This window comes from Ambystoma mexicanum, chromosome 2q (genome assembly GCF_040938575.1).
Source record: "Ambystoma mexicanum isolate Mex_15411 chromosome 2q, UKY_AmexF1_1, whole genome shotgun sequence".
In the NCBI taxonomy this organism is placed as follows: domain Eukaryota; kingdom Metazoa; phylum Chordata; class Amphibia; order Caudata; family Ambystomatidae; genus Ambystoma; species Ambystoma mexicanum.
In genome coordinates, this window is record NC_090924.1 from 938,837,060 (window position 1) to 938,859,170 (window position 22,111).

General features: G+C 43.0%; 1 protein-coding gene across 1 annotated transcript in view; it reads right to left on the bottom strand.

Annotated features, from left to right (window-relative positions):
- The window catches only part of LOC138569863 (ATP-dependent translocase ABCB1-like), a 217,194-nt gene that overhangs the window by 70,035 nt on the left and 125,048 nt on the right, over window positions 1-22,111 (bottom strand). Inside the window, exons 11-14 of the mRNA XM_069648247.1 lie at window positions 21,431-21,544; window positions 16,010-16,120; window positions 14,243-14,368; window positions 1,846-2,049 (exon numbers count right to left, since the gene is read on the bottom strand). Coding sequence (XP_069504348.1) covers window positions 1,846-2,049; window positions 14,243-14,368; window positions 16,010-16,120; window positions 21,431-21,544 — 555 coding nt within the window. The remainder of the gene's footprint in view (window positions 1-1,845; window positions 2,050-14,242; window positions 14,369-16,009; window positions 16,121-21,430; window positions 21,545-22,111) is intronic.

The window sequence follows — 22,111 nt, forward strand, 5'->3', positions numbered from 1 at the left end:
TCATGGATACAATTTGGAAAGAAATAATTGCCGCCATGCAGAGCTTGGACTTTAAGAACCCCGCATTTGCATGAGCACCAATTTGGGTTTATGCCTTGCAAAAGTACCTAGCCATCTTTTCATGTGAAAGGAGATGTGCACAGTACTGGACAGAGCTCCTCCACAACACTAATACTGCTGGGCTCATCTGCAGCTGATGGTATGGTTGAAAATTCACTCTATTGCAGACCACATTGGGAATCAAAGGGTCAGTCCTCAATTGGTAAACAGTTCAAGTTCTTGAAGAAAAGAGCTCAAATCAAACTCAGATTACACATTTTATGCCTTTCACCCTCTTAAGGTTAAGGTATGCCACACAAGTTTCAGACCTCTAACCTTAGTTATTCAGTGACCACATTAAGCAACTGACCTCTCTAATCAAATCTTTAACACATTGGGCCTCATTACACGGAAGGCGGTAATGGTTAACGGCCACCGTTAATGGTAACGGTGACCGTTAACCATTACCGCCTTACTACGAGGTCCCTTAGCGGGTTGGTGCTTTAACGCCTGCTTTTTGCAGGCGTTAAAAACCAACCCGCTAAGGGACCTCGGAGCTAATTACGGCACCGCAAAATTGCGGTGCCGTAATTAGCGCCTTCCCCATTCCCATAGAGCCCTATGGGGCAGAAATGGGAATGGGGAAGGGCAATGGCGGAAGGGGGATTTACCGCCCCACCAACCTTGGAATGGGGCGGTAAATCCCCTTTCCGCCAAGGCGGTGCCGGTATTTTACCGGCATGAGCCATGGCGCGAATAGCGCCATGGCTCACCGCCTTCCGTGTAATGAGGCCCATAGGTTTTAACTCTGCATGGACGGCACCCAGATAAAACTTTAACCTGAATAAATGACTGAACTGATAATATGTATGCAAGCAATACAGGACTAGCGGATCAACAACAATCATGTTTTTAAAGATCCTTACTCCCCCAAGCTCCTCTTCAAACAGGTCAACAGATCCTTCCCACAACCACCAGACAGATAGAAAAAAAACATGGGATTCATAATCAAACCTGAACTTCTGTTCACCAGCAAATAATTGAAATAACTAAGAAATAATTCTTGTAATTTCACATAAGGACAGTAACACCCTAGTGCAGATAACAAGAAAAGACCTCACTAGATTTCTACTGTTCTCCAACCTTGGATGCTGCATTAGCCTGTAGCTATGGCCTGGATAAGACAGCAGGACATTCAACTAAAACCTTTTCAGGGCGGTCATTTGTTTGAAAGCACAACAAAGGTCCACGGTTAGTTTTGAGCATAAGCCTTCATTCATCTAAACTATGCTCAGTAATGTTTTCTCAGTAGTCTGGAAATACCTCTCAACACATATACAAAAAGATATGGTTAGGAGGCCTATAATATCCCCAAAGACGCCTGTACCAACAGATTAAAACATTGGCAATTTCGTGAAAAACTGCATGCAGTGGCTCCTCAAGTATTACTTCCTTACACAAAAGAATGAAAGTGTCAATCAAAACCCATACTACCACTAATGTTCTCACAATCTATACTCGTTTTATGGTCCCCCCCCCGCCCCTGACCCCCTCATTGATGTCAATCCAATTTCCTGTTCAAAGAGGATTGGCTCCAAACATCCCCATACAAACCTACCAGAAGAAAAACTGTATCCTAAATAATTGCATACCAGGAGTGTATTACCATCCGTACTCTGAATGTGTTCTGCACGTCCCCCTCTAGTTTACCTCTCCCCTACACCACTGCTCCAAACACCTTCCTGCTCTTTGATGCAGTGTGGTTTGCAATAAAGGCACGTAACAAAATAAATGTGAGCTACTTACATCTGGTAACTTGGAAATGAAGTCATATGCATTTGCCTCTTTTGCTGCGTGCTCAATTTCAGCCTCTGTTACATCTTCTCGTCCATATCGAATATTCTCTGCTATTGTTGTGCCGAATAGGATGGGCTCCTGGCTTACGACTCCAATGTTTTCTCTGAGCCACTTCACATTGAGGGTTCGAATATCGTGACCATCCACCAGGATCTAGGGTGTGGAGGACATATAAAGTGATACAGTTTACATTCATATAGCGTAACCACGAATAGAGTGTAATACCACCTGGTTATTCTCATCCCTGTATGGGGACGAGGCAGAAAATATGAGGAAAAATGTTACTTCAACCGATTTTTGGCACAACCAATGTAAGCAGTGAAGAGTTCCAGATATGATTGGCTGTCGGAAGGGAAAGACACCAGTATCTTTTTCTGGTCCTGAAGCTTAACCAAGACAGCGTTACGGCACAATACGAAAAAGGAGCATGCTTTGGTGAACACCGAACCTTCTCATTTTCCTTTGCTGGATTGTTTGTGTCTCAAGTTGTGTCTTTGGTGCCTAAACGAGGTTCTTTTAATAATCTATTGCAAACATCACTCATGTATGTCCTTAATCATATTTCTTGAGATTAGTTATAGATCATTGTGAACACAAGGGATTCCATCTTGTTTTCATATTTTCTCTGTTTAAGCCCTGCGAGATCATAAGTATACCGATTTCAAATCAATCACCATTTCCATTCACAAGTGAAGCCCTAGTAACTGAAGAGTAACGTTGCCCTGCTGTTTACATACATGTCTCATTCACAAAGGAATTACTCATTCCTGTTTGAAGGTGCTCACAGGCAACATCAGTAACTGTACAGTGAAAACCCTACAGACTGCAGAGGCAGCTAAACCTGATGCTTTATGAACGCGCGCAGGTGGCATCTCCAACTAAAGTCCACCAGGAAAGGGGCTCATTATAAGGCGCGACACCAGCGGCCACGGTAACCATGGGAACTGAATCATTTATCTTCCGCCGTCGATAATCACAACTGGGGTTCTGTGACAGGTTCATAGAAGTTGAACACACTCTTTAGTTCTTTAGTGTGGAGGACCAGCGCACACCTAAGATCGATACTGGAGGGGAAGTCTACTTCTTATAAGTAAGTATATAGTAGTAAGTTGCACACATGGGAGTCGGACATATGATTGTGATGCATGTTACTCTATTTTTCTTCTGTTGTAGCGAGGTTTCCCCGACAAAGAATAATGGGCCAAAAATCGTGTTTGAGGCAGTAAGGTAGGCATTCAGGTACTCTTTGATATACCACCTTTTGAAGGGGGAATCACGGCTCAGCTTTATTATTTGCAGCCATCACACTGGTGTCAACAATTCTTGGGGGTGCCACGGTTTCGTACATGCACCTGGGATAGTCATGATTAGGCATGTTGTATAAGTTTGAAGAATATGTAGTCTGTAAACCCAGTGGCACAGTGATTGGATAAATTGGTGATGTATTTCACATCTTGTACATAAATGTACAAACCGGACTATCTAGAAAATGGACCTCACATATATTTTGTATCTTCAGAAGTCCGCTCCTGAAGAATGGGCTCATTACACCAAAACGTGTAGAGCATGAAGGACTTGTATTTGAAAAGATGAAAGTACATTCCATTTTATGAAGATTGGAAGATACTTTGTATTATATTAAGAAGAATTAAAGTCTTTGGCTGTTTTATCAGCATTAAGGTGTGCAGGGGATGGGAGTGTCCACACAGTTGATTTATTGCTGAAGGATAAACCAAATGTGAGCTGCTGTCATCGAACCTCACTTGTGATGACAGGCAGGGATGTAGGGCATACCTTTCTTGGTCAATGTTAAGTGACAGGAGACCCCGCCCCTTTCCATACCCCTGAGCCCCAATATATTTAATTGATCCCCAATCATTTATTATATACATGTTATTGATCCCTGCATTTGTTATATACATTTGATAAGAGCCCTAGTATGGGCTATAAATAGATATATATTGAAACCCTGTGAATTTAATCCAACCACAAAAATTGTAATTGAACGCCAAAATGGTATAAAGGTTTGATATACATTTGATTTAAAATGGATACAAACACCAATGTATTGTATACATAGAAGACGCATTGAATCCCTATACATTTGACTGCACCCAAAAAATGCATATCATAGATAAAGGAATGGAGGGAGGAGATGAATAGCTGCAGATTATTAAGTTTACATTTAATATAAATTTGATAAAACCCCCTGCCATAGGGTAGCGATAAGGATATATTTTATGTGAAGTGGTGCCTTTGCCACACCTAGACAGAAGCCCAAACAGTTGGCTTTGGCAGTGCTTGTTCTTTAAGGAATGGATGGTCATTTTAGTCTGTCGAATTAAAACAATCTGATTACGTGAAACCGCCCTCAGAAAAAACAGCCGTCTGCTCACTTTAGAGAATGCGGTTCCACCAGCTCTGCTTTTATCGATTTAAAAGTGACTAAAAGACACAAATATATTTATTTTGGAAACCGTGAAAGTCATACAAAGTTTGGTGCGCTAGAATAAGATTCAAATCGTAGTTAATGAATATTACAAGAAGTTGAGCTCAGCATCCTTTCCCAGGACCGAATGATGGTTTCAGGGATTCAGACACCCTGCCCTGAATACATTATGCAGCTGTCAATGAGGCGATTTAAATGCACATCACTTCTGTGTCAAGTAAAGCAGGGAGCAATTTTCAATGCACATGCAACAAGAAACGTAGGAGCTTTTAACCGTCCTACACATATTGCAAACATGTCTGTGATAGTAATTCAAGCATTCACTCCTTCTGAGCATGCAATGTAAACTGGGCACGGTGCTCATTTTATGTCAGAAAACTCACCATAACAGTAAAACGTGGCTTAAGTACAAGGCATATATATACAGCTTTCAACGCTTTTACTAGTTGAGCTGACCGGGTAATCAAATGGCGGCTGCTAGATGCATCTCGTCAATCAGATATATATTGCCACGTGCAACGTGAGATTTCAGAAGAATGGGGTGGACTTTTAAATAACTGAAACCTTGGGGCTGTGCGATATTTTGATGGGGCAGTTAGGAACGTCCTTGCACACAGTCAGCTGTTGTGCCAGCTGGGTAAATAAAAGGTGGGAAAACACACACACAGATGGGTTTTTACAGCAATGGCTTAAAAGGAAAAATAATGTATGTTATGTTGTGGATTCTGATGCACTGGCATGAAACAGTTGCATGACAACTACAGGATTTTCACAGGATGTCTGTGGGCGCTGTTAATCTTCAGAGGAAGGGATTGCATTTTCAAAAGATCTGGACTGCAACGAATAATGAGGGATTAACAGGAAACAGTTGGGTTGGAGACCAGACACTTACGACATAGTTAAGGCTTTGGGTGTGTGGTAAGTTGGGCTTTAGAAGCACAGCTGGCCCTACGCGGTCATATTGCAGAACACTTGTGGAACTATCACTTGGAGCATGAAACTGAATGTTTGCACCTGAAATCGTGGCTCGGTTTAACACTGAAAACCCTGGGTAGGACTATTCTGGATTGTCCTGGTGCTAATTCGATAGTCCGAAGCTCAACACGTGGTACCCAAGCATTCCAGCTGTGCATTGTGTAAATAAATCCTCTGGAGGGCTGTGCTGGGATTACTGGATGGCAGTGGATTGTTGACCGGCAGGCTTTAAACCTTTTCTTACAAACATTAGGGAGTGAACATATAAAGCCGTTCCTAACCAGGGACCACTGCCTGTCCATTGCCAGAGCTACTATAGGAGCCAAGTTGGATTACTGCAATGCACTCCTAGCTGGCACCTCCAAAGAAACCTAGCGAGACTCCAAACTACCCAAAATAACTCACTCAGAGTAGCACTTAGTATACCTAAAAGAGACCACATCACACACGCAAGAAAGACTGTTCACTGGCACCCAGTCAAAGACCGCATTACATTCAAAATTCTCACTACCACACACAAATGCATCAACCTCTCAGCACCATCATACCTATCTGACACACTATCCAGATCGCACTCAACAAGGCCCACCAGACTTTGCTACTCCAACTCACGGTACCGCACATCAATAGAGCTAAGGCAGGAGGGAGGAGCTCTCTTGAACTGACTTCACTCAGAAACCCAGAATCTGCATGTTCCTCCATTACGCATACTATCCATTCCTAGTATGCTTGTATGTATTGTCTTTATTTTTAAGTATGTAACTAAGCGATGATCACCATCTGCAACAAGCACCACGATGCCCCCGGGCTGCTGTGCACTCAACAAATGTGAATAAATAAATGAAAATAAAAGTGAACATTCTATTTCTATGTCTCAGGTCTGTGTCTTACTGTGTTGGAGGTTGTATTTTTTTTTAAATGTCAGGGGTGTTTGTTCAGGCTCTATTATTATAAGGAATCTCACATGGTGGCAACTAGCAGTGTAATTGTTTTTAAACAGATGCTAAGGGGCATATTTTTTTTAAAAACAGGGGGGCATATTTTTGCAACAGGCCACGTGCCCCAATGGTCGCGCCTATGTCTTAATAGCATGTTTAATGCACCTCATGGTTGGGCACTCTCTCGATTTTTGCAAACCCTCAATTTGTTAAGGTGAGGCCTTGTTGAAGCGTAGTTAAGCTTTCTTTGCCTGGGCACTTACATTGGTGCATAAGTTGAGCATTGTAGTTTACATGAGAAAATCTCAAAAGAGCGCTCCATTTCAGTTTAGCTGCGCTGTAGTTGACAGCTTGTGTGATTTCTGGTAGGGGTTGCTTAGGCTTTCTGCAGCTACTGAAACTGTGGCTGATGGGCATGTGCGTGATTGGATAAAGATGCATTGGCCCCTATAAATTGAATGGACATCATAGAGGAAGCAATGCAGGGTGGGGTAAATGGCTGCAGATTAGGTTTATATTTGATATAAAAGTGGTGTTTTGAAGAGCTAGCAATTGTTGGGGGGTTTTGGTCTCCCCAGTGCGTGTATTTCACACTACATTTTTATTGGAATGGCATGCAAAAGACACATAAGGATATTTTTTTAGAAATTAAGCACATTTAAGTGGTTAATCTTTTTTTTTTTTTTTTTTTTTAACGTATTTATTTTTATTATTTTCCAAACAACAAACAATTTCTTACCCACATTAGGGTGGAATTAGCCTAGCCATGACCTCCCCGCCCTCCCCCCCTACCCCCCCCCACGCCTCCTGACTCTTATATGTTATGTACTGCACCAAAACCATGAATATGCGTCCGAAACAGATACTGTTTTACTGAGTGGGGGTCGGGGAGGCCGGAGCCCCCGCCGACTCATTCATCAAAAAAGTTACCAAAGGTCCCCAGATGTCAGGTGGGCGTGCGTGCTGTGGTAGCAACTTAATGAAATCAGTTTCAACATCCTGGCAATATAGTATGTCTCTACGCCATGCGGTGACAGTTGGGAGCGGACCGCGGCACCATGCTATGGCGACTCTTCTACGGGCCAGAGTCAGAAGAATGCCCGCTAACTTTCGCGTAGGGGCCTTCAGCAGTCTGGTCATGCCCAGCAGAGCTGCGGTGTTGGCTGGGAGAATCGGTTCACCGATTATCTTACTCGTGATTTCCAACACCTGAGACCAGAATGGGGCCAACTTAGGGCAGTCCCAAGCCAGATGTAGGAAATCTGCTGAAGTCAAACCACACCTCTCACATCCGAAGGAGGAATCTGGATGCTGCATTTTTGCTTTGGCAGGTGTAAAGTACGTTTGATGCAGGTAGTTAAAGTGGATTAACTTGAGGCGGGTATTGAGGGCAATCCTCTGGGTCTGTCTAAGGATGAAGGACCAATCGGTGTCGGAGAAAGTTAAATTTAGGGCCTTCTCCCATCTGGATTTGGTACGGGATACTGTGGAAGACGAGTCTGTAGTTATGGTTCTGTAGATCTGTGAGAGAGGTCTCCCCTCCCCTTGAGACTGAATTGCTGAGTGCAAGAGCTGCCATGTTTGGGGTTGCTGCGGAAAGGAAGGTAGGATTGCTCGCAGCGTGTGGCGTACCCTGAAATAGAGAAAGATGTCTAGCGAGGTCGTGCCGCCTTTTTCCCTCACTTGAACGGGAGTTAGGAAACCGTCATCTGTGAAGAGGTCCCCAAGGTTCCTGATTTGGAGTTTCTCTAGCCATTGGAGATAAACTTTTTCGGACGTCAACGAGATCCCAGGTATGTATCTTGCTGGTAGGAGTGGAGAATATCTTGTGTCGATATTGTATTTTTGCGCCAAAAGCTTCCATATCTTGTACGTTATTAGGATTACATTCATCGTATCGTTGGGGACCGGTATGTTCCCGAAGACGACGGCTCTCAGTAGGTTCGGCGAGGCAAGGGCTCTCTCAACTTGCACGTGTGGTCGGACAGGGTTTGTGGCGTACCAGTGGCTGAGAAATTGTGCCTGGGCCGCCCAGTAGTATTTCTCCAAATCGGGGAGCGCCAGGCCACCTTTTGTTACTGGGAGGGTTAGCGTGGAGTGAGCCACTCTGGCGGGTTTGCCGGCCCACAGCAATTCCAGGACCAGACTCCTTAGTTTTTTCAGGAAGAGTTGTGGAAGTAGGATGGGAATGTTAGTGAAGAGATACAGAAGTTTTGGTAGAATCACCATCTTGACAAGAGAGGCTCTACCCCATAGCGTTAGGGGTAAGGTTTTCCAACGGGCCACCTTTTCTGTCAGGGACTTGAAGACCACTTCGTAATTGTCCTGGAATAATTCTTGCTGATTTAGCGACATTTGAATGCCCAGGTAACGTACTTTGGATATTTTCCAGGTGAGGTGGAAGTCATCTTTAAATGGCTGGGTCGCTGGGGTGAGTGGGAAGATAATTGATTTTGTTTGATTAATTTTGAGGCCAGATGCTGCCCCGAATTTGATCACTTCGCGCATGATAGGGTTCAGGTTATCCACTGGGTTTCTTATGTAGAGAACCACGTCATCCGCGTACAGTGAGATGATGAGTCTGTGCGGGCCTATGACCAGACCTCGGTGTTGACTATGCTCACGTAAATTGGAGGCAAGGGGTTCCATTACCAGGGCGAATAGTAGAGCTGACAGTGGGCAGCCTTGCCTGGTGCCTCGTTGCAGGTTGATGGTGGACGATCTGGCTGTGCCGACTATTATGTTGGCTGTAGGTTTAGTGTATAGTAGTGAAACTAGTTTAATGAATCGAGCCCCCAGGCCCATCCTTGCGAGTACTGAGAATAGGAATGGCCATTCCACCGAGTCGAATGCTTTTTCAGCGTCAAGCAGGAGGGCGACGGCTTGTTGGGCTGGGTCCAGTGCTCCCATCACCCCAAACAGTTAATCTTAAAGCTAATATTTTAGTGATATTGGCTATTATATTTTAAATCCATATTCTGATTCTATATTCTTGTTTATTTATTTAGAGACACAATGGATAGTAATCGCGAAATTGCATCGTCATTCAAGCGCTGAGAATATGGAAATGTGTGCATCCATGGATGTGAGGCATGTGTCACTGGAAGGGAATTTTCTTTGTGGTTCAACAAGACCCAGCAGATGTGCGGATCCAGAAATGCAGAATAACTTTTGTGGTGCTTCAAGGGTCAATGGAATCTTGGGGACCCAGACAATGGAGAATTACTTTTGTGGTGCTCAAAGGCCCAATGGACCTTGGGGTCCCACAACAGCTGGAAAGGGCCTGGTGCACTGTGGGAATGCCTCAGCAAGAGGGGATGGAGCTTGAGCACCGCAGTCATCTGAGGAACCGCAGGGGCGAGGGAGCCACTGCGTTGTATCAACAAGAGGACATGCATCTGGGGTACTGCAGCTACCAAAATGGTGGTTTGGACATTAGCAGTGGAATGCTGCACGGTGTGGCCTGGTTTCAGAACAGGGGTATGGAGGGCCAGCACCCCAACCAGCACCACCCACAGATGTGATGGTGGACAGTACCATTGTTATAAATGTGTAACCTTGTTTTTAAGGGATGGAATGGTGCAGCTTGTATTACCCGTGCCTTCATGCACATCATTAGCAGCTGGTTTGGGGTTGAAACGCTGCTTTAAATGCATTCAACAGCCTCAGGCCAGAACGGAGCTGAAGTGTGAGCGGGTGCGATGATATAAATGCTGGGTCTTCGAAAAGACAAAAACCTCACCATAATTTTGTAAATGAACCGGTTGTTGCAAGACACTTCAAACCTAGAGGCATACGCCTAAGACTAAAACAAATACATATATTTTTTTAATGGACCTAGTAGTGGTACATGGGGTGTTGAGTCTATGGTTTATGCCAGTATACCTGTGTTTCAGGACGTAGCAACAACAGACAATTCTTTTCAACAGGGGGTTGGCTCGGCTCAAGGGGTTGTGGTGATTAGCGATGAGGATGTTAAGAATGCAGGCTACTCTAGTAACTACAGGGCAAGATGTAGCAGCTAATAATTGTGAATTAAAAACGAATGTGGTGAAATGTGAAGCTGAAAATATTATAGATATTTTTAATGTTCCACTGACCCCTGCCAACAGCTTGCCTGTACATGTAGAGTATATTCAGTAGTGTGAGCCTGTCTCGCCTCAGTATGAAGCCATTCACGCAGGTGAAGGTTGTGTAGGGTCATGTGTTGAGCCTGTTAATCAGATTAACCCATTGGATGTGTGGGATGTTTTTACCCATGCGTCCAAGCCCTACCATAAAACTGCAGTACTGGCATGGAAAACATCATGATGGCCAGAACTCCCCAGAGAATGCACAGGGAAACATGAAGAATAGGCTGCCACCCATTTTTGCCTATGTTGTGAGCACAGGAGGGCACTGCCTAAAGCCACCATTGGGCTACACACACAGTAGCCTGAAACCATTGGGAATGGCAATGCTGATTGCCAAAAAGCAACTCAGAACTGTGGGGAATTCATTTTCTTAATCCCAAAAATGGTTGCTATACCGGTACTCACCACTATCAGAAAGCCGGCATTATAAACCACTAGACTTTTGTGCAAAACTGAACAAATGAAACAAAACCAGGCCAAGGAAAGACTTGCTAAGAGGTGGATACAATGTAAAACTATATTCTGAAATGACTTGAAGGAAGTAATTATTTGATGTATATTTAAAAATTCTAAGTTTGATTTAAACTGGGAACAAAAAGTGACAATTAGCTGAAACCTGGCTTAATGAAACTGAATTCTGCCTGACAACTACCCCCGACAGGAGTTGAAACCTGTTCAGCCACTCTTCCCAGGCCTAGCTGCATCCTGCTGCCCCTTGCCAAAAGGAGTTGACACCTCTCTGATTGAATTAAGGGAGGGGACCTGGGGACTACAGAAAGTTGAACAAAGGCCTGTCCTGGACTCAGGCAAATGTTATATTGGGGAGGGGGGGCGTAAAGTGGCTTCCTCTTAGGGGAAACTGGGAGGGGCAGTGCCTCTGCCAGCCAGCTGAGCTTGGGGGAAGTGGATAAAGCAGTTATTCCACCATGTGATGTGGGAAGCCACACCCCTTTTTGACCAGGGCATACTTTTAAAAAGATGGATAATTCATAGTACGGACCTGTCAAAATTATATAAAGAATATCATTATTATTGTGATTTTTCTGTGCACATTTTAAGAGGTGTTAGGACCCTGTGGTATGTTCCTGGGGATAGTAGCGGAAAAAAGGTTGCTACTCCAAATGTATGCATGTTAAAAATCTGACACTTTATCATCTGTAACCCATATCCCTGGTGCACATTTGTGTAAAATCTGGAAAGGTTTAGAGGTCGTTATCTGGATGAAAAGGGGAGAATTCTGTCATCAGTGGACACGACATCGTACAAAGACAGGGATCGGATGGTTTGGTGCTACAAAACATATGTTAACTGGACCTATAATATTAGAAAAATGGTACATAGATAAATATGTATTTGGGTCAGAAATAGATTTGTGTGCAATCTGACAAGGGGAGATTCCTCTGACCATAAAACCTACAGCATCACTGACACACATTTCCTTCCCCCAATCAAGGGAGAGAGGAGGAATTGGCCAATGATAAATGAGAGGGGCAGGCTTAGCTAGGCCCAGGCACACAACCGTTTTCAAAACACAAAGAAAGAGACTGCTGGGACAGGTAGAGACATTCAATTCCATTTGCTGCGGAGCATGCTGACCGACGACTTCACATCCAGAGATCCAGACTTCAAATCCATCAATCTCCAGAACCTGTAGCAGAAATTAACTCCAGAATTTGTATCAGAGAGGCCTGAACCCACCAGCTGAATCCTCTTCAGCGGGCCTCAAAAGCAACCAAACTATTCAACAGCCGGGTGAGCTGTTTGAATTTTTGCCAAGAATTTTTGCAAGAACCTGTAGCAGTATCCAGAAAGCAGTGCTGTATCCGGAACCAGAGAGAACCACAAACCAGACCGTTGTGAGCAGAACCGGTGCCTGATTGACCCGCCGAGCAGACAGAACTGCAGCCGGACGTGTTGACCAGATCCGTGACGAGGCCTAGTTCAAATTTATATTGTGAGTACCTAGCAGAACTGTGCAGAACCAATCTCTTAGTTAAAATAATCTAATCCAAACTATTTTAACCTAATTAGAACAGCCTCCTAGAAATCGTGTCATCTGTCATTTGTAAAGCTGCACAACTGTCACCTGTCAATTCTGCAGCTGCAAGCTGTCACCTGTCATTTTGAGTTTACTTTAAATCCGAAAATCTACCTTTATTAAATCATCCGTATCTCCGGAACCGTTTGTGCTAGGAACGAAATTTAGAATCTAGGCTTTCCAACGAACCTAGAACCGACTTCCTACTCCTTATACTTTTTCCACAATCACGATTTACGCACTCGCGAAATTTACCGCGATTTGTGATTTTGGCTCAATTTCTCCACTTGTCAAAATAGCGGCTCCCTTCTTTCTTTTGTTAAAATCTGTTTGCAACTTGGTAATAACTCATAGAGCATTGCTAAAGTGAGCCTGAACTAATACCAACACGCATGTCCCACTCACCCTGAATCTCTAGAGGGAATTAAAATCAGTTGGCACATTTTCCCATCCACTGCCATCACATTTAAAAAGCATTTTGGGCCTGTGTTTTAAACTCCTACCTGTTTCCTCTAAGCTTGCTGGGGGGGAACTGAATTTCGTATTGTATTTGATTGCATTCCTGAAGACTGTGTGCTCTCCTTCCATTTCTTACATTGCATAGGTGGGGGGTGAATTGTCAAGGAAAAGTGATTACATTGCCTCTACACTACTCCTAAGTAACCAAATCAGTGTACCCCTGTAACATTATCCATTGTTGATCATGGTCATATTCTGAAGTGTGATATCAGTTATCAATTAATTTATAAAGTGTGATAGATATATATATTGTTGAATTGTCCAAATAAACCTTTTAATTTGCAAACCAAACCTACTTCTTGGCTCAGTGGGGTCAGGGGGATTCTAAGAGGGGGGTGTTATACAAGGGTTGTCATCCAGAGTACTGAACTGGATATAAAAATACATCAATAAGGGTTTTCCTCAGCATCGCAGACTAGGCATTGACTTAGCTGTAGTGTTGATTGAATATTGCTTACAGATTACAGACTGTGTGCTGAATGCTTTATTGGGTGCCGAGGTGGAATCCTATGTTGATCTGTCCACTCTCGAGCTTACAAACTATCTGCAATACACCCTTGAAAGATTTATCTTTTGGGCAGCTTGGGCAGTTAGAGTCAACCACACAGCCAATCATTTTAGGCCTCAGCAGGTTTTACAAGGAACCTTCCAGTCATTCTTCCAATTGTTTACAAAACACATGTAGACAGCACCTTCGAGTGCTGACATATGGCCCTCCCTGGGGCCCACACTATCAAAAACATCTCCCTTTCAGGCTACATCACCCCTCCCGATATCAAAACTTTACCCGCTTTCCAGTCTCCCCGTCTTATCCCCACTCCTCTGACTAAGGTCTCACTATCCCTTTGCATGGACGTAACGCATCTAACTCTGGTCAAGCCAGACACTCCGATACCACTACTGTGATGTTTTAGTGCGAATTAAAGACTTTCTAATATCACCCAATAAAATATATTTACATTGTTTTCCTTGTTACTAAATCATAAATTATGTAATGCAAAGTGATGTGCCCACAAGCACACTAGCTTCCATCAAGCGCCAACCTAGGATTAGATCCCAGACCTTGTTGCAATGTCAGGAACTTGGACACTAATTTTGCATAGCCTTAAAACCCTACACAGTCACACCTCAAATTGGAAGTCACTGTTATAACTCGAGGCACAGCTGCATTATCCTAACACACTCCACTGTAAAGGAAAGTATACATGCAGGAACAAGGTTTCTTCGCTTTATTTAAGTGACAGTATTCTCTCATTGCTTTTCTAAGAAGATCTGTATGAGGAAAAACTCTTACCTCTCCTTGAAGTGGGTCATAGAATCTCTGTAAAAGTTGAATTGTGGTACTTTTCCCACATCCACTGGCCCCAACAAGAGCAATTGTCTTTCCAGTTTCGACCGACAGATTCAAGCCTTTCAGAATCTGAAAAAAGGATTTTGGGGTTAGCGCCACTGAATGTACTCATGCAAGTAAAAAGCTCAGCCGGATGTACTCAAACGGTGCCATCTATGCAAATCAACAGACCTAAGCCGATGAAGGTCTTCTGTAATTTGTGTCAACGATTGACCTGGCCTACTATGAAAATAGTGCAAGGCAAATCATTTAGCGAAAAAATAAACAATGTATTTTTAAAGTAAATCGATGTTGGTACTCTCAGTTCTACACCATAATTGAAGGCATAATAAATAGTACCTTCCAAATGGGAAACTATTCCAAGAGTGATTCAAACATCCCTGTAAATTCCCTCTTCCATGCATCTTGAAGCATTTTACTGCAGTGGCAAAATGGAATTCAGCAATGTCACACGATGCTAAATCCACGTTCCCTGCCTCCTGTATGTGAACTGAAGCCATTGGTCTGCCCCCTGCTCTCTACTGGTGTGTATGTCACATCAACTGTTTGCAGGATGCTGGCTTTTGGCCTACTGATTCTGCCTACACTGCAAGAACAGTGAAGGTGGATACATTATAAGACATCCCAAACAATAATGAAAACAAATCTGAAACATATCATGTAAAGGAATCCACATTTATAGCCAAGTCAGCATTAATGGTACATGACAAATTGCTAACAAATAGTATTAAAGCCACCATTTTGAAGGAACTGTAGCATAGAAAAACTGAAGGGAGTATCAGTGGCCGCTAACGAGTAGTGAAAAGTGGTTCTTAAAGTCCAGTTTTGTGCAATGGGTGGTACCTGCAGTAATGATGGGAGCATTGTCTGTTGAAAATTGGTAGGCATTGTTGTGGCCCGCTCCTGGATCACCGGAGTGGGCCACAGCTGATGTCGGTATCACCAGACATGGTATCATGGAGCTGCGTCCACGCCACGTAAAGACAGCATGGGTCACCCGGCTGACTCCGGATCACCGGAATGGGACACATGGGCTAGTGGCACTCAACTCACTGCAGCCCCAGCTCTGGGGTCACCAAGGCCGGGGTTGATCCTACAGCCGTGGTCATACGGCCAAGACCTTCAAGTGGGACGGTTTTGCCCAGCAGGGGCAGCGTCCACATGCAGGGCCCCGCCCTTGGGCCTGCTACACTCGGTGTAGCATCAGCATGGTGCTCCAATTAACTACACCAGAGTCAGTTCTTTTATTAGCTTGGTCACATGGTTACCACCATGTGACCATTTCACAAGTCATAGGAGCTACCATGTTCCCAGGAGGGGTAACATACAACAACCATTGCTTCCACTTGGCTTCACAAAGGGCCCTCAATCTAGTTTAGTTTCTCTTAGAAGCTGGCGCCTGGATTCCTAACAGTGCTGTGATGCCACCCGAAATAAGTCTACTGAAAGTTCACTAATAACATATGGAACACGTCCCACCACAACATAAACTCTTAGCCAGCCACCACAATCTTTTAATGAGCTGACCTGGTTAGCAATGTGTGTGTCTGAGCTATATATGACTGTGTATTCTGCAAGTCCTTTACTTGAATGTATACTAGATGGGTAGTTAACAATGCAGTTGTGCAAAGCTTGCATTGGGATGGCAGTGCAAGAGTCACTTCCGGATCGTTGAACAAAGAAATGGTTAAAGTGAACCCAAGAATTTACCTGAACGTCGGGTCTAGTAGGGTATGCAAAATGGACATTTCTAAATTCCATCCGTCCAATCAACTTGTCTGGCTTGAATCCTTCTTTAGAGCCACTATCTATAGGGCGCACCTGAAAAACAGACATATATGCTACTGATAAAGAATATCAGTTTTTGAAACAATGGTTTAGCATTCAGAGCTTTGAAATGTGTAAACCACTACTTCCTGCACATCCATCGAAGGCCAGGCACCAAGCACAGCTCATTAATTCCGGTTTAGATTATTTAACCTTATGATCAATTAGTATTCTATGTATTCTATGAATTCAGTGAATGAACATTTTGTCCCAAATCAATGCAAATGATTACATGAAGAACGGTAAGGAAGCACCCGAGTAAGTTGGGGGCACATGCAACACATGAGGGAAGAGGTGTGTGATAAAATACAGGCACGAAGCACAGAGCAAAATTCAACACAAAAGCAGAGAATCATGGTGCTACTACTGTAATGCTAGGTTTAATATTATTTTGCACTGGAAAATTTTTTTAGGTCTTCCCCTATGTGGAAGACTTTACCTAAATAATGCTGCACGCAGTCGTCCTAATAAAAGGATTTCTTTTTTTTATAATGGTATTCAAATTTGTCAGGTGGTCCATGGCTACCTTGAGTTCTCGTGGTACAGGGCTCACTAGAGTTCTTCTCAACCTCGTCTTTGATAGTTTCATAAAACTTTAGGGCTCTCACTCCCAGCTTCAACATGCAATATTTTCTTTGAACATCACTTTCTCATTTACTTTAGGAATTTTGACTCCCAGGTGGAGCATTCACTTCCTTGATGGAATTTAGAAGCTAAAAATCACTGTCAGCCCCAGGTGTATGACAGTTCCAGCTAGTGGAAAATCACAATGCACCAGGGCAGCAAAAGGGTGCTGAGCAAACTGTTTTCCTATCCGTTCAGGGGTCCAATGGACAGCAAGGAGTAAATATCTCCATTTGATTGATGGGTGCCCTGTTGTGCCCCATTACAGATTTAACCATTCTGGGCTTTTCCAATGGGGATGGTCTATTGCACAGAACACAGCTCTCAGAGTGAGACTTTAGGCTCAACCAAAGGGAAACGTATCCCACCACTAGGCTGGGGCACCCACCCATGACCCACAGGTAATGTCAGGCAGATCCATCTGCCGATGGCAATTTGCCCCATGGATGGAGACTCTGCCTGACACGAGAAGGCTCCCTCAATAGGCTGTACAGACTTCCCAGCTGAAGTCCTGGGTTGTCTGCATCACCAATTTCTCCAGAAGGGACCATGCATATAAATTTCCATTTTTAATCATGTTAACAGGCGAATGCAAAATGTGGAGTAAACCCATGAAACTCCAAGTAAAGCTTTTAGTCATACTATCTCAACACTCAAATTTATGCAAGTTCTGTTAAGACTTTCATATATAGAAATCTGGGTTTAAAATAGACTGAATACCTTGAAGAAGTTTGAGCTGGGAATGTGTATACAACTAGGGAATTCTTAAATGCGGCTGGGTGAGATTTTGCATGTGAATAAATGCTTTTTACGTGAAGAGCATCACATGGATTCAGAGCAAGATAAATTGATGTGCAGTTCATACTTAGTAATCTGGATGCAGCATATCCGGCAGGATGCACTGCGTTTTCAAAGCACCAGTGATCTAAACGCTGTGTTTTTTGAAAGATCATACTGTTTTTCAAAAGGGTAATTGGCTGAAATTAAATTATATATTTTGATTCAAAGTTATGGCAGAAATAGTGGTAAATACTTTGCCCAATTAAAAATGTGTGTTCACATCAAGGATATCAAAATCAAGGATATCAAAATGTAACTTCTTTGCAAGAATTTGGTTATATGGAATGTGTACTACAAACTACTACATTGCCCCGAAAGCACACAATGAACTACAAATTAGCCATTTTATTTTTTCAAAGAGTTTTTTGGAAGAGTCACATTAAATAAGTGCTATACACCTTTAACACATGCAGATAACATCAATGCATCAGCAGACCTTGTCTCTATCTCACAGTTCAAAAAGATTCAACTTGAACATGCTAATATACTATAAGGAGTACATTGGTTTATTAAACAGCTAAAAGGAATTTAAAGCTCATAAGAGATTCATATTTTTCAATTCAATGTAATCAAGTATTAAAAGCACTTGAGTGTAAAGAGACATATTGGGTGTAGATCACTTTACCACTTCCACATGGTTGTACACTGCAGTACAGTGCACGATGTGTTATTCATATGCTTTTCATGTGGCTCAATTTGGTGATCTCATATATTTGTTAGGGCTTAGTAAAATCATACAACAGACACAGTACAAAACTCCACTCTAGTGGCTGTACCACCCGAGTATATGGTAGAGTAGTCAGAGCAACCAGGCTCATCCAAGTAGGGAGAGAGGGCTGTAGGAAGGTACAAAGACCAACCAGAAGTATTTTACAAAAAATAAAGGTGTATTATAAATACAGTTAGGCCAAGTTAAGTCTTGGGGTAGGTACTTTTTCAAAGTCATAAACACTTTATAAAAATACAATTCGTTATTGTACACAGACCAACACATAGACCCTGTTCAGAATTTCTACGGAGGTCAGACCTTATCAAACACATTTAGTATAAGGCACACCATCTCGTGGGAGTAAAACCACAAGTTAATTTTAGATTACTTTACAGTAAGTCAAGAGCAGTGACACTCAGTTAAGGAATCACTTCGTAAACCAACCCTGTTACCAGGATACTTTTCTGGAACATAAATTCATGGAACAGTATATACCTATAACTACATTCAGGATAACACACAGTTATACCAGGTGTGTAAGACCTTATGGTGTAACATACAATTACAGTTGCTTTTCAGTGGAACACAGTCTAAGGTAAGCAATAACTCTTTACACCTATTTAAGAATGGCACACAGCTTATTCAAGCTAAGTAAAACCTAAGGCAGACTTATTGTAGACAGGCTAAACAGCATGTCGAGTGATCTAGACCCACTTGGGGCACTCACATTTATATTCGAACAGGAATAAAAATGAAGACAACAGGATTACCTTTGGGAAGAGGCACAACCTATTAACAGGTTAGAAAAATATGTATACTTTTCAGAATGGCAAAATATGTTCAAGGTAAGCTTTTGTAACTGCACACTCTACGTGACAGTTACCAACCAACTCTTTCACACGTAAGGAACTATTAAACAGTACTTTTCAACACAATCCTTTACTTATCCAGTCCTTCCCTAGTATATTGCATGAGTTCTCTCAGAGGCAGAAGAGGGACCCTAGTGGTCTAGGTACCAGCTATATGCAGGGTGAGATAGGGTTCAGTAGCAGTCAAAGTCAGAGCTCCTGAGGAAGTCTCTTCAAACAAGTAAGTATTTCACTTGAACGTCAGTTAGGATCCAGGGACTTCTGAGAAAACAACCTAGGAGGATTCCAGAAGTGGGCCTGGATAAATGGGATGAATGCCTCCCAATCACAGGGAGAAAGAAAAGCTACACAGGAATTAGAAAAGCTAAATGTAGGTAAATACCACAGCCAACACAATACCTCAGCATAGAAGAAGAGTTTGGAGCAGGAATACTTCAAAAACCTGGTCGATTAATTATTTGTCAAGAAGTGTGAAGACCGGACACTGGAAGGGATTTTGCAGTGGAAATCGATGGAGAAGCCTCCAGGCAAAAGTTTCTTCACAGCCGGATGAAGCTCTAATTTGGCAGATTTTCAGGAGCCAGAAGAATACTGAATGTCGCTGGTCAGATTCTCCTCACTTGCAAGGTCCAGCACTCCGTTGAAGGAACTTTTCAGACTCGATTCATGTCTCTGGAGGTTCTGCAGGATGCCACAAAAGCTTCAGCTCAATTTGGAAGACTGTGCACCACACGCTGCCTTGAGGTCTCAGAGTATTGGTGTATTGCAGCTATTGCAGTCTGGCAAGGTCAGAGCACTTTGTGGGATGGCTCAAAATTCAAGTCTTCTTGGGTCTAGTGGATCTCACTAGGCTCTCGGTTGTTGATTCAGAGTCCCCAGGTCACTTGGAAGGAAGGGTAACAGCAGGCTCTGGATACACAGCGGGCTCTCCGGTCGATGGGAATCATTTCAGCAGTGGTTTCTTCATCTTGCTCTTTGGATTCAGGTCCAGTGGTTGACTACCTCTTCACCTTCCAGGATTTGACTTTTACGCGGGATCAACAGGTGTGCAACATTCAAACCTGGGGGGTGGTGGGCTAGTCCTTTCAGGACAACCAACCTCCCAGTTGGAATTGGATTCTCGCAGGCAGACTGGAAGACAAAGGGCTGCGGAATGTTGGACTTCTCCCTCGCTTTCTGCCTTCACATACACTCTGGAGCCTCACCTGACTTGACCCAAGTCTCCCCACCTAAGATGAAATGAAAACAAAGGATCTTCCGAACCTGTAGGCCAGGGGAAGGGCCGAGAAAGGACAAGGGATGCTAAAATGGCAACAAATAAAGAAAACGGGTCATTTTGGTAAAATGACCACCCATGGGTGCATTTACCGGGGCTGTGGAAACAGCCTGCGGTAAAGGTACACTGAATTAGGAAAGATTTGCTGCCACCAGCCATTAAAGGTAAGCTTGTCTCTGTGACAAAAATGTTACAGCTAGGAGGGGAAAGGTAATACATTGCATCTGCCGAGCACTCCAAATACTGTGGGGTGTGCTGGTCTCACCTAAATAAAGTTTAGAGATGATAACATATCCTTATTATCCTTGGGAACTGTAGTTCTCACAAGGTTAGCCAGAGAAAATTAAAAGGGGAGCCCAAAGGGCAACCCAGCAGCAATAGGCTTTAGCACTAAACTTAAAGTCTTACTAACAATATTTGAGCAGCACCTTTAGGTTGCCAACCATTTGTAAAATAGGACATAGTTCAAAGAGATGGAGTGGCTGAAGGCTGTCCTGCAAACATGTTATCCATACTGGCAGAGAGCCTCCCTCTCTGACCTAGCAATTAAAACATGTTTATACAGTGCAAGGTCCAACCACAACAGGAGTGGTTTTCGATAGTGGTGGTTATCCAATGTGACCAGTTACCTGGAATATATTTGGATTTAACAGAGTAGAAACTATAAAACCACCATGATAGGTATTGCTGTTTGCTTAGTTGTAAAGATGTTTATGACTTGACCTGGAGGCAGGTAACACAGGACATGTGACATTGTACTTCATTTACAACTTAAAAATGAGTTTTATTGCCAGAAATAAAGTCAGGAAATGTAAAGCAGCAATTACTGTTTAAATTCACCCTTTGCACCTGCCCCACGCATATCCACGTAAAATGTCAAAGCATAGTTTAACTCAAAATGTTGCATTTATATAAAGATCTTCAAAAAAAATGCAAACACTTTTAAAACGTTCCATTTATTAAGAAAAGGTTGGTTCTAAAATTACCTTTTCAATGATCTTGTAGACTTCATATGCTGCCCCACGGGCATTGGCAATACTTTCCAAATTTGGTGCCGCTTGTCCGAGCGAAAAGGCACCAATCATTACTGCAAAGAAAACCTCCAAGACAAAGAGGAGCACATATTTTAGAAGATTTAGGTATGAAAATGCAATATTACTTAAAGTTTTAAAAGGGAAAAGTATACAATATTCCACACTTCTGTACAACCGTGGTAAAGATGTGATGACAATGTTACTAGTTATGCAAAGAAATGTTTGTGGCCTTTTTGTTTAAGCACTTGTTCGGGGGGAGGGGGTGGAATGTGAAGTCATTACTTTTATCAGTCACTAGGATTGATTGTTTTGGTGGACTTTTAGATGAGCTATTTGGGCTATAAATAGCTGTGGATGCTATGCTACAGGGTGGAAGCCACCATGGAACAGTATGCTCAGGGGCGGTCTCCGGCACCATTCTGGCATATTCCCAGTTGAAGAAAGACTTGCCACCTATACATTTATTGCACATGCTGCAGGCCACTACTCTTCAACCCTCTGCTACTTAGTGGTCACTATTTTCTTTTGTGTGTTTGGTAATAAGCCAACATACATAACGATTCACTTCAGAAAGCAAGGAACGAGTTGTGTGACAGATCATGATATGATAGGTATTTATAACGCTCTTAATAC